This window comes from Engystomops pustulosus, chromosome 2 (genome assembly GCF_040894005.1).
Source record: "Engystomops pustulosus chromosome 2, aEngPut4.maternal, whole genome shotgun sequence".
NCBI lineage: Eukaryota > Metazoa > Chordata > Amphibia > Anura > Leptodactylidae > Engystomops > Engystomops pustulosus.
Genome location: NC_092412.1, coordinates 201,565,653 through 201,579,692, shown reverse-complemented (window position 1 = coordinate 201,579,692; position 14,040 = coordinate 201,565,653). Strand labels below are relative to the sequence as shown.

General features: G+C 39.9%; 1 protein-coding gene across 4 annotated transcripts in view; it reads left to right on the top strand.

Moving 5' to 3' along the window:
- The window catches only part of SHROOM2 (shroom family member 2), a 104,168-nt gene that overhangs the window by 57,559 nt on the left and 32,569 nt on the right, over window positions 1-14,040 (top strand). For 3 of the 4 annotated variants that reach the window (XM_072137837.1, XM_072137836.1, XM_072137839.1), the window contains exons 3-5: window positions 4,814-4,918; window positions 7,486-7,611; window positions 9,711-12,300. In XM_072137837.1, the coding sequence (XP_071993938.1) occupies window positions 4,814-4,918; window positions 7,486-7,611; window positions 9,711-12,300 (2,821 nt within the window). The remainder of the gene's footprint in view (window positions 1-4,813; window positions 4,919-7,485; window positions 7,612-9,710; window positions 12,301-14,040) is intronic. The other variant, XM_072137838.1, reaches the window with a different exon arrangement.

Sequence of the window (14,040 nt, the reverse complement as noted above, 5' to 3'; positions counted from 1 at the left end):
ACGTCCAGACACTTATCTTCTATCTTGTGGTAGATGGAACAAAAAAAAACTTTAGCCATAAACTATTGCAGCTTCGCCTCATTCCCCATAAATAGTGATGAGCCACAGATCAGATCTGTATTCAGACTGTCAGTATGTGCTGGAATTGTAGTATTACGAGGTCTGATAAGCCCCCGGTTAGGGATTACTAGTCTAATGCAATAAATGAAGCGGCTTCTCGGCCATCTGCTGGCGTTTAGGTCACATTTCGAATAGCTCTGAAATATTTCAGATTGTGTTTTCCTTGGCAGGACTGAAGAAGCCCTTAGTTTTTCTTGTCTTCAGCAGGAATGTTCTCCATGTTACATTCCTGGCCCTTTGATTGTACAGTTATCAATGTGTTCTCTTTCCACTCGGCTGCCAATGTGTAACCCACATTATAATTCATTGAAACAAAGCAAGAAAAGGCCGGATTAACACTTTGTCCCCGGGGAGAATTTACACAAGATAAAGTCCGTGGAGGGCACATGATCTGACCAGGTACAATAACATTTTTGGAATAGTTTCTTGAGTGGAGTAGATTCTTGTGTTAGTAGCTCTGTTCCCCGAAATATTGCTTCTTCCAGCTTTGTCTTAGGACAGTGTTCTATAGACTCATCTTGGTTATACATTTACTCAAGTTACTTTGGCTCTGGTTAGAAAACAATTGTGATGTGTGGACTATATGTTATGGCGGCCATAAATCAGGATTCCTCTGGTCTAGGTATAAGCAGATGGGACAGCTGCTTTGGCTTTAACACCTTTAACACCTTAAGTAACCAATATCTTTGATTTTTCCCTGCAGATTTGTAAATTCTTAACAATCGCCTTTTTTAACCTTTCAAGACCATAAGGGTATCTTCACACCCTGTATATTATGTGTGGATTTTCTATACCGCATTCCTGCTGTCAATCAACAGTCAAAAACTTTTTTTTTTTGATGGTGAGATTTAAATGGAAGCTCCACGAATAACTGGGAGAACTTCCAGCTCTTCCACTGCAACTCTAAGGCCTCGGGGAATGAGATGGAAAATGGTGATTTGGGTGTAGCTGGATATTTATAGCATCAGGTTTATTATGAAGCAATTTAAGTGACGCCAGATATTTACAGTAATATATTTCTGTTTCCTTTCCCTCCCTCAGAGTGATGGATGTATATATAGTGATTGACGGCACTCTGTTTGGATGTATGTAGACCAGCTAACTTTTAGCCCTCATGCAGAGTAGCACATATACAAATGCATTTCATTTGCACATATATGGCAATGATTTAGACATCCACATGCACGAGCCTAGTGTTTGTGACTCGGGCAGGCTTTATTGCTTACACAATAATCACAAACGGGTCACAAAAATGGAACCACAGATCTGTTGACAGTGACTGTAATAATCTATTTATATTTGTTATCCATACCCTCTTTTCTTCTAAAAATAGCTTTTATGTTCTAATAAAACTGAAGGGAGTTTCCAGCACCCCTCAGTGCTGCAGCTTCACGTGCTGTTACAATGAGCAAGTCCTACCTCCCCCTGCACTTCCTGCTGCTGCTAGATTATACATGCAAAAGGAGCAAGAGCAGGGGGACGGTGAAATGTGTTTTGCTCATTGTAACAACATGAGCAGCTATAGGACTGACAGGCTCTGGTAACGCCCTCAGAGCCCTTGCAGGCTCATTAGCGAGTATAAAAGTATTAGTATAAAAGTTTTATTATAGAAGGAAGGAGGCCATGTATAACAAACATAAGAAGATTAGCATTGTCACAGTGCCTGGATCTATGAGTAAGCGTCTGGTTTATCATGATGGATTTTTGATGGTAGATTTTTATATCAAAAATATAAAATTGTGATACATTTTGTTACCTGTTTTGATAATTGGCAATACATCCTTTTGTCTGGGTTTCCATTTATCCATGATCATTCTGTGATCACAGGCATGAGAAGTGCTTTCTGGCTGGTGAGACCCCAGTGAAAACCTTCAAACTTCAATACATTATGGAAAATCTGTGATTATAAGTCATGATTTGTCCTGCAGAGAAAATGAGCTAATAAAAGAGAAGTCCTCCAAAACGGTTTTCATAGACTAGTATTTCAAGTATAGGGTTGTTGTGTTTTTTTTTTATCTTAAACAAAATGGCTTTATAGGGTTTTCTCAGACTTAATAAAATGAGCAAACACAAGCATAGTATCAGCAGGATTGTGTGTTATAGAAGACTTTGCAATAAATCTTAAGTCATATGTACACATAAATACATAAATTTCCATAGTGGCTTTATGGAAATCTGTTCGGATTGAGTTTAACTAGATGTTATAAGTTTTATTTTCTTATCATAGTACATGTGCAGCCAGATCCTAGTACATGCCAAGTGGCTGCTATTTTAAATGCCATAGTGGCTGCTTAACTTATTCTAAATCTTCCTATGAGTGTTCAGATGCTACCCTGGTTGGTCCTCTGGGTGCACTCACCCCGGCCCCAGGCACCTGTGAATACACCACACATGTTGGTGATACTTCATGGCCTTTGACTTGTTTCTCTACACACTTTCTATAAAAATTGCATTAAGAATGTTTTGTAATTCTCACCGTAGACCACAAGGTGGCAGCGTTTTATTGGAGAACACATACAAGAACAAATTGGTGTGCAGACCTTTCCACCTACCTCAGGGCAGAGAAAGAGGAAGCAATTATAAAGGGCTGCTCACTACAGTTACACCACAACTTTCTGTAAGGTCTTGTGGACCCCAAGACAATAGCTCTATTGTTTGTTTCTTCTGTTACTTAGCCAGCACTTTCTGTTCTTCAGTATTGCATCAAGTCACTGGTTTTTGGAGTATATTGCCCTTTATTCACATTCTTGCTCATCAGTAGTAGAATAACTATTCCCAGCATGCCTCATGACCTCTGGCAGCTGAAGGATGTGAGTAAATGCACCATCACTAGTTATACTATACCTTTATCTAGCCACCCAATGCTGATACAGATCTTACAGGTATTACCACATCTGTTCAGTATTAGACATGGTCACATGGAGGTGTAGGGTCCAAGCGCACGTTTCACAGGTTTTTAATTTCTTCTTCACGCGTTATAGGTGAAATAACCCAAAGTATCCTGCCACCATGATATTAATAAGAGGTTTCTGGTGTTAGCACCTCCATAGTCCTTTTGGTTTGATGATGAAACGGGTCCCAGAACTTGGACCATCACCAGATAAACATTGATGGTTAGGAAACCGGGGCTTCTATTGGGCAGTGTTCACACGTTCCATCTGGGTTACGTTTCAAAACTCAATCCAGACAGATGGGGTGGGGCTCAGCACGACCACTTATGTGTTTGGTTACAAGTGAACGCTGCCTCAGAGTGGCTGAGCACCGGTGTGGATGAGTTCACATTGGATCCACAGGCTATATTCACATTGGAGTTTTCATTGTGTTTTGAAACTAAATATAACATCTGAGGAGAGGAGATTTGCCTAAAAATAAAAAAAAAAAACATCCTCTCCTTTACTTGCTCTCTTTCTCCTTCTGTAGCACACTGCAGCTTCTTCTCTCCTCCATTCGCTGCTCCTCTGTGTGTCCTGCGCTGATTGTATTTGCCAACATCAGGACCCAGAGCAGAACTGTGCCAGGAGCAGGAGAGGACCCAGGAGCAGTGCAGTACAGCTGACAAGTACTTACCACTCCTGTGGTCCAGGAATCAGGACACAGAGCGGAGCAGCAGGAAAGGAGCAGTGAGTACTTCTCCGCTACATCCAACCCACCAATGAACGTTTCCATCAGTTATGGAAGCACTCTTTGGACTGTCTGCAGTGTGCGGGCTGCAAATTGAGGCTCGACATGTTGGCTTGGGGTTGTGCATCCTCTTCTAGGCTTTTAGTTTAGATGAAATTGTGCTGCACTTTATGTACATGCTTAGTTGTGAAGATCAGAGGAACAAGGCACTAGGAGGGAATGACTGCTCTCATCTTACAACTGTGAACATCCTACACAGAAAACAGCCAGACTTCAACAACCACTTTTTTTTCCATTAAAAAGCATCAAAATTTTTATTATGTTAAAAAAATACAATACAGATAATTGTTGGGACAAATACACTGTACTGGAGGGACACACAACAACATCAGGGAGGGCTGGCAGGAAAACAGGCATTTACACTCACAGAATCGAATACCTCACTACCTCTTTAACAACTTGTCAATAACAACTTGTCAATAAGGTCTCTTGCTAGTAATTAATATAATAAAGTGCTCAGTGCATATCCTCTATTGCTATATCCTCTATTGCTGTATCATCCCATATCTTTAAAGTGCCAAAAAATATGTTACTCAGGTAGAGAGGGAAAGACAGTCTACCCCTTTCTATATGTGCAATCTACAAGACCATAAAGGAGCACTTAGTGCATATTACCTGCACACCGCAAACCTTGTCTCTGCCAGGATGACTAACACCCCACCGAGAGTTTCGGAACACTGCCTTCATCTGGGGTAGTGTCATCATGGCAGACATGGGGTTAAAACAACCAATGGCTGTTAATTTCATTAAGGTCATAATCGCCTGATAATAACCTGGACATCAGGCGCATGTGGTGGGCTCGGGCTCCCCTGATATCCTTCCTGCTAGAGTGACCAGGAAATCAGGACTGTGGAGTCAGGCAAAGGAATCACTTACAGTAGTATATGTGGAATCTCTTTATACAAGATGGTATATAACCTTTACTATGTCCAGTTTCGGATACTTCATTTCATTTGTCTGAATGGTTCCACATCTCAAACTGGCTTGTCCCCTTTATTGCTTGGCTGCACAGGAAGAGGCACGTAATGGTGAATATTATAACAAGGAACATGCCATCAGATAAAGATCTTCTTATGGCCAGGAGTTTTCTCATGAACATCTTGAGAAGTTCCATGAGGTACAGTATTGATGTCCTCTGTAGTGTACCTGTTGTGCCACCATGGTTTACTAGTGTTTTCATAGTGATACCTCATAGACTTGTGGCCACCCATCCCCAACCTCTGTCTGTGCTTTGTTTTATACATTTTAGATGTATCTTTTAGATTATACCTGATCAATCTAGATAGTGACCGTGTATGTGATGCTTACAGCAGTCTATAGTGCTAGATTTCTATGCAGAATGTAACATGTTATCATTTTCATCTTTCACTGGATTCTTTTGATGAAGTCTTTCTAAAACTGGTTTGTATGAGGGTCAGACACAGAATGGATATACATTGACCTTAAAACATTAAAATACGTTATGTAAGATTCAGCTTGTGCCCACTTACCTTTCTGTTCTCTCTTGCCTTTCCAAAAAAAGAAAATTTATTCTAAAAGAAAATTGAGTTGCAAATGAAGGTCTTCCCTTCTGTGATCCAAAATCAATTTTAAAAAAATCAGAATTTTTGGTGCAGTGCAAGAGCTCTTCAATTTATTATACTGTCAGTATCGGAGACAAATGGCTTCTATAGCCTCTTCATTCATAGTAGGGTTATAGGCTTCTTTAAGGTTTGAACTTACTAACCATATCAGCAACTAGTCAGTCAATGCACCAGAGATCACTCTGCTCGTGAATACACTGGACTCAGAGAATTTTGGTTATCCTGGTAAAATGTCCTGGAAGAATAGTTACCAATTTATGAAGATTTGCACCAACATTTAAGGAAATCTACCACACTGATTCAGTATCTTGTTTCAAGCACATTTACACGCCGGTGTGTGCCTCCTAAAACGGGATCTGTTCTTTCTATATCTTCTAATAGCCTAGTTTTGGAGAAAATCCTCTTTTTAAATTATGCAAATTTGGTGCAATTTAAAATGCTTTATTTGAGTGTGAGACCCTGTTCCCACCCAAGTATGCTCCATTTACTTTTATACAAAAGAGTCAGCGGTATGAAAATGCACAACTATTTTACACAAACAAAAACACAAAGCTGCAAGCCTCATTTACAACATTTTAGGCCAGAAAACCAATGTGTAGAACCTGACATATCCTTCCTATGTTTGCGGTGTTTTCTTTTGGCGCAACTAGTAGTATGGAGCTGTTGAATTACTCTGGTGGTACTGTGTCACCTAAATCACTATCTAGCTAAAGGAGATGCATCACCAAGGCAAAATCTATGAAACAAATAAAATAGAATCATGGAGAATTCTACTTCCAAGGGTATGGATTCATATGGAATCTTATATTGTGACTTGTTAGATTTGTTATTGTTTCGTTATTGTTTTAATAAACTACTAGTGTTCTCCTGAACATTGACATAAAATGGGTAAAGCAACAAAAATGGACTCCTAGGGAAGTGTAAATACCTTTTTAGACTATGGAAATTTTGTTCGTTCAGAAATAAGTAGTCATTAACCTTCCTAAAAAGATCCTGAAAATACTCTCATACTTTAGTAACAGCTCAAGAGTCCACAACATTGCTTCAAATGTAATCCATCACCATGATTTATGTACCCAAACTGTTATGTTACATAGGACTATGCTCAGAGTCTCAGACATGCCACTAATACCTTTTTTTTTTTTTTGTTTTCCAGCTGTTCCTTTCATGGCAACAGTTTAAATTGAGAAATATGCATATTAGTGCTTTGGAGGAATTAGCAGAGCACCTTAGGGTGATGCCACACTTGGACCGTTTTAAATCATTTAAAAATTGTTTACAAATGCAGTAAAAAACAGATGCATTTTAAAAACGCATGCTATAAAACGATTAAGATAAAGATAAAAAGGTTCAAAGCAGCCAAACACATGGTAAACAGCCAAAAACGGATGTGTTTTACTCATAGATCCAGGCACAGTGACTGTGGAAATTATAATTTATGTATGTAGTTAAAGGGTTTTATCCAGGCAATACAGATAGCTGTAAATGGGTCCTTCATAGAACGTTACTACCCTCTAATATATGACCCAACTCCCCAGTCGATGCTTCCTCTGACCCTGCTGCTTGAGACCCTGCTCTCGACACCTAGGAAATACTCTGAGATCCAGGCCACACAAAGCGTTTCACTGTATTTCCATTAATGAGGATTCGGGAGAGCAGACTAGCATTTTGTTCTGCAATTAAAGGGAACCTACCACCACGATTCTACCTATATAGGCTACTCCACGCCCCAGTAACCACGTTACTCCTCCTACCCTGTCGTCAGACACGCATGCGCAGGGTAGGAGGAGTAATGTGGCTACTGGGGCGTGGAGTAGCCGCGCCGTGTAGCCTCGTGCTCGGCTACTCCACGCCCGAGTAGCCGCATAACTAAATGTACATATTAGGGGAATAAAGTTTACCAAAAGTTAGCGGGGACGTGAGGATTAGCTCTAAAAAGAGCTATCCTCCCCTATCATACATCCACCTACCACCCGTTCTACCTTTATAGGTAGAATCGTGGTGGTAGGTTCCCTTTAAGTTTTTATTTCTATGAGATTGTATGATGTAAATATTATTATATTACTAAGATCTTTCTGTCTGATTTTTTTTTTTCCTTCAGAAAAAATGACATTGCTTATAGACCTCATTCCTGGCACTCGACAAAATTTATAGAAAACCCAATGGAGACTGCACAGTTTGCAAATACAAGTTTTAACCCTACCTGGGGTAACAGGTATCATTCCAGGTAACCTTTTTATCGTAATATATACAATGTCATGATTTCTTAAAATAGCATACAGTAAATATTCTGTAGATCTAAAATGTGTAAACATTAGTACATTGCACAAGAGTTAGCTGTGTATGCACATATAAATAGCAGTCTGTCAATCACTGCAGATAGTTGGCCCAAAATTCTGTAGATGGATCAGCATCCCGTAGTCTACACCTAATAGAAAGTTACTGATTAAAGGGATATACCCATGAAGACAAGATTCTTAAATGTACTCAGGTTAACAAAATAACACATTCTATAATTCAATGTTATGAACAAAAATACAGTCCTGGTCTACACAAATTGTTGCCCTGAGGCATGACCCTGCAACTTCTGACTTTAGGGTCGTCAGACAGACTGTTCTCCTGTCTGATGCTGCACCGAGCCGTTCTCTGCCTCTACCCCCACCCTTGCATTCCAGGACGAGCTCACACACACACTCTCACACACACAGACTTGATGAGAGTAAAGCCACAAGCTACAGACAGAGAAGTTCAGTATCCAGGGGAGGGAGAAGGAGGCATATAGCAGAGCTGATAGTGTATGGTCATGGCTGTTATAGCAAAAACTATAAACCTATAAATAGTAAAAACTATAAACTGGGACTGATAATCTAACCATATTTTCATCACACAGCATCTCATAGCACTACAGGGATCATGAAGTAAAATTATCTTTATTGTGTAAAAATCACCAGGGGAATTTGAGAATTTTCTTTCATGGGTAAACCCCTTTAAGGGTAAATTATCCTCCATGTTTCACCTACACAGTGGATCCATTCAGGGCAGCTTATTGTCCCCTTTTTATTTGCAAAGGCCGTTGAGGCCCTGGCCATGAGGCTTATAATATTTCCTTCAGGAATAGTGAGAACTAGGTGAGATCATATGCCGATCATGTGATCCATTACCCATCCCAGACAACTACCTTGATACCAAGTGCAATTGCGCTTCTCATTAATTGTGGACAATGCCTGGCCCTGGCCCGGTGAATTGCAGACTATTCTGTGTGGCTTGCTGGCTCTATTTGCAAGGCAGGAACGTGCATAATAACAGACACCATAAACGACCATGCAACCTTTACTGAAAAGTCGTACAGCTGTGCATTTTGCTTAAAAAGTTGCACAACAGTGGAATTCAGCTTAAAAGGCGCAAAAAGGCAGCCAGCATGTGAGACGTAATAGTAATATATCCTCCAGATTCGGAAGAGTAGAAACAGGTGACATTTACAAGTTCCTAGGCATAGACAGAGCTTTATGAATTTGTACTTATAAAAACATCACCAATAGAGAGGAAATGTGGAAGAGCTAAAGTGCATAGGCAATGACTTTTTCCCAAACTATGGCGCAAGAGGTTGCAAACAACCAGTCCTATCTTTTGCAGTGTGGTGATGCTTGATGACTCACAGTACATGCACCACACCATTAAAGTTGTGGACCACCCCTTTAAGAGGGTTTTTCAGGTTCACTGAAAACCCTCTTAGAGGACCTAGCCCAGGAATATTTCCAGTTACTCTTTTCTAAGGTGGTCCCCAAACCTAATGAGTGTTGGGGAAATGGAAGAAAATGTTATACTCACTCCACCAGAGAACGTCCTAGGCATCTGTGACCTCAACAGTCAGGACTGGGTCCATGAACTGGCCCTGACGTCATGTGTGCAATCAACATCCTGAGAAAAAGCATGAGAGAATGGAGTGTTTCCAGGGACCCTCTGTGAAGGGGTTCAGTATAACCTTTTCCCTATTTTCTATAAAATGCTGCCCCTTCACTAGTTGTCTGCAAAGCTTTATTAAGTAGTTATGTACATCAGATTTAAGCTTTATTAAACTAATCAGTTATTTGCAAAATTAGATCATTAATTGGCTTTAAAATCTAATATCATCTTGGTGATTTAAAGTGTACTGTTAAATTAAGCCTAATTTAGGGCCAAGCATGCGTTGTAATATATTGCGTCAATGAAACAAACACTGACTGACTGGCCATAGCATTTATCAGATCTACAAGGTGGATATATGTTAATTCATAAAACCTATTAGTAAGACCGTAAATAATTATATATTTTTTGTTTTCTCCATAGCTCATCATCTCATGACTTAACAAATTCTTGGGACCAAACCAGCTTGCATAGAACTTCTGGACATTTTAGTTCAGTGGGGAGCATGGACAGTATTGACCAAACCTACCATTTTGGCAGGATATCATCTGCCAAATCTAATAACAGCATAGAAAATATAGGTAACCACTGTAAGAGAGATTCCGCATATGGCTCTTTCTCTACTAGCTTTATCACTCCAGAACATGCTCTTTCTAAAAGTGGATCAGCTTCAACCGAAAATATATTGTATAAAATTAATGAATGGGACAGTACAAATCAAGGACCTGGAAAGCCTGGTCAACTCGAAACCAAGGGAACAGAAGATAAACAGGAATATCAGTCTCCCTCTACATTCTACGAGACAAACAAGGCTCAAAGAGTGGATGATAATGGAGATACAAAACATTCTGTACGATCAAGTTTTGGACCAGTTTGGCATGTTCCTGATAAGAAAAGAACACCGTCATCACCTCCTCCTCCTCCACCCCCACTCCGCAGTGATAGTTATGCCATTGCAAAAACCCATGATAAACCTCTTCATACACATTCAGAATTACCAGGCACACAGCACTTTAATGTTGCAAACAAGTCTTATCCAAGACTTGAATGGAATTCAGATCTTCCTGACTACCAGCAAAGACATAACCGAGGAACAGATAGGAACAATGCAGATGTCAGAAGAATTAGCAATTCTTCTTATCAGTCCGAAATCAATTTGGATCAAATTGCAAACTATCCTGACAAATATCAAAGCAATACACCTCATTCCAGTCGATCGCAGCTCTCTCAGTCCACCACGGATGTTAGGTTTGCACAGCCGTCTTACAGTTACCATCACCAGCGTCAGTACAGTGACGAAAGCACTTTTTTTCAAAACCCAAGAGCTCCGGCCTCCATTAAAGCACAACCTCAACAAGTGACCTTTTATTCTCCAACTCATGAGTCGGTGGTGGATCCAACTCATGCTTACAGTTCACATCAGTCAAGAATTCCCAGTTCTTCTGAAAGCAATTTTGGGTTTAAAGTAAAAGGAGACAATACGGGGCAGAGCCGTGTGAGTAGCATTGGCCCTAAACTGCCACCTCAGGGAAGCATCACATACAGAGAAGAATATGGGAAAGTAGATGTATTGGAAAGAAGGTCTAGCTCGCAAGACAATACTGCCTTAAAGACCAATTATTGTCTACCTCAGCACAACAACCAGCCTTCACTAGAAAACTGTGAGAAATATAGTCCTAAAATGTCAGGGAAAATAGAAAATCTTTCAAGTGGTAATGAAAAGATGAAATCGAAAAAAAATAGTGAATACTATGAAGGACAATATGATGGCCATAATTTTCCACAACATGACCTTACAAACAGGGCCACCTCTAGCGGTAAGTACAGATCACATCTGAAAGATTATTCATGGAGTGAAGAAGAAGAGAGCAAGATAACACCTCAGATTACACCTATGTTACACTCTCTAGCTCAGGAAGGAAGAAATCGATCTGTGAGCTCCCCCGATACAAATGAAAAACAACCATTTACAGATTCAGGCAAACAGTCACGTAGAAGTGACCGCTTTGCAACAACTTTGAGAAACGAAATTCAACAGAGGCGAGCCCGTTTGCAGAAGAGCAAAAGTACAGCAACATTGACAGAATCAAATGATGGTGAGAATGCTGAAAACTGGAACAATGATTCTCTCGAAAGCGTAACACCTTCTTCTGAAGGTAATTTTTCAAACACATACAAGAACCATTTAAAGGAAGCCCAGGCCAGAGTTTTAAGGGCTACTTCTTTCAAACGTCGAGATTTAGAACCTAGTCTTGTTGATCCTTCACTCTCTCCAGAACGGAGAAGCCAAGGTTATAGCATTTCAAAGCCTGGCATGCCTCCTGATGGCAGTTCTTACCCCTCTGATAATATTCAACCAAAGCTAAGTACAGCAACAAGCAACTCTCAAAACATATCCCGCATTGGTGGCCGAAAAAGATTTACAGCACAACAAAAGCTTAAGTCCTATTCTGAGCCTGAGAAAATGAATGAAGTTGGCATTTATGAAGAGAATTCTCATTTTCAAAACCAAGTTGTCCCTCAAGGAGCTGCTGGTTCTTTTGCAGATCGATGGAAGTTTTTTGAAGAGACAAGCAAAAGCACACACCCTCAAGTTGCTCCAAAACCATCACCTATCACCGTGACCGAAGAAAAAATCAACATCCAGTACGAGCCGCATAATGTAAAAGATTATGTAAAAGATCCTGCACAATCATGGTATGAGAAGAGGTCTCGGGCGGCATCTCTGGGATATGAACAGTTATCTGATAAAGATAGAAATGAAAGAGATGAATATCATGCGGTTAGTTATACATCCACTGAGGATATTGCGTCACAACAGCCTCCGAGGTTGGGCACGTTTGCAGAATACCAAGCATCTTGGAAAGAGCAAAAGAAACCACTAGAAAGAAAGAATTCTGGCCGCTGCCACTCAGCTGATAACATTCTCGATGCTGATTTCGACCAGTCTCAAAAATCACAGTACATGCATGAGAGGTCAAGGTCATCTCCTACAACTGACTTCTATACACAGGTAAAGATTTTTATCAATCTTTATCGACTGCATTTTATTAAAGGAAACCTACCACTTCCGATGGAGGGTATAAGCTGCAAATGCCGTGCACGAGTTCAGGGTGAGCTGGTGCCGGCGCTTATTTTCGTTATGGTATGAAATGGATATAAAGCGTTTAAACGCTTAATTAATACTTATATACAAATAGCTTCACCACACCATGGTTCGCACTCGGCACACCGTGAGCGCGACCGCTTTGTGCGCCTGAATAGGAAGTGGTTGCGCGCTTGGTGCGCCGAGTGCGAATCATGGTGTGGTGAAGCTACTTGTAAATAAAGATTAATTAAGTGTTTAAACGCTTTACATCTATTTAATAACATAACGAAAATAAGCGCCGGCACCAGCTTAGAAGCACCATGTGAAGTGGTAGGTTTCCTTTAAGGATTGTAAATTACATTTAATTATCCTATCCCTTTTAAAACCTAATTTATATATGGAAAAGTTGTGTATTCGCTTTTTAATATATAACTTAAGATGATCTGTTTTATACCTATGAAGGCCAAAACATTAACATTGGCGTTTTTGTTAACACAATGTTAACGTGTGCGTTAACTTTTGTATTTTGTTAGCGCACATGTAATTCATTTAATTAGGCAAATCTCCTCAGCTGTCTTAATGTTTTCTAATACACAATGTACACACGACCAGAGCGCAATGTGTTAATGCGGCCTTAAGGCGCTCAACAGGAGCAGCTCCATGTTATATGTTCCTTATGTACAGCCGGATGTGAGCCCTCTGGATTTTATGCACTTGCCCATTATATAACTATAACTTGCATATGTTTCAGTAAACTGGTAAAAACAACTTTTTTTGGCAGTGTCAAAATATTTATGGACCTATCTGTAAAAATAAGACTTTGTGAAATTCACCAGGGTTGTTTTGCTTGGATTGTTTGAAAACTGTTGCCAGTAACTATTTTTTTTAATTTTTTTTTTGCATCTCTGTACATGTGCTGGTTAAATTTATTAAAATTTGTGGTGATAATTCAGTCATGAGAATTGAAACCATAATTGTAGACAGGCACCACCTAAGCCACTATTACACACATCTATTATGCTCTTTGTGGTCCTAAAGGGCACACCCCAATCGCCACAAAAATAGAGCTTCCAAATTAAACAATGTCAGTGATTTGATTCATGTTCTTATTTCCTGATTTCTTTGCTGCTCATTAATTGCCAGTGAAAATCAGAATGAAAATTCTGTTACAGAAAAAAAAAATTAAACTTTGTTTTGCTATGGAGCCGTGTGGCCATTCAGAGAAAACATAGATTAAAAGGAAATTTACCATTAAAATCAAGAATAATAAACCAGGGACACTTGCTCATAGATCCGGGCACCGTGACTGTAGTAATCTTATTCTAAAATAAACTCAGGAACCTGTTAGTAGTATACTTATAGGCCTCCTCAGGAACTTGTCAGTGGTATACTTATAGGCTTCCTCAGGAACCTGTCAGTGGTATACTTATAGGCCTACTCAGGAACCTGTCATTGGTATTTTTATATTTTGCTACTGACAGGTTCCTGAGGAAGCCTATGAGTATACTACTGACAGGTTCCTGAGGAAGCCTATAAGTATACCACTGACAGGTTCCTGAGGAAGCCTATAAGTATACCACTGACAGGTTCCTGAGGAAGCCTATAAGTATACCACTGACAGGTTCCTGAGGAAGCCTATAAGTATACCACTGACAGGTTCCTGAG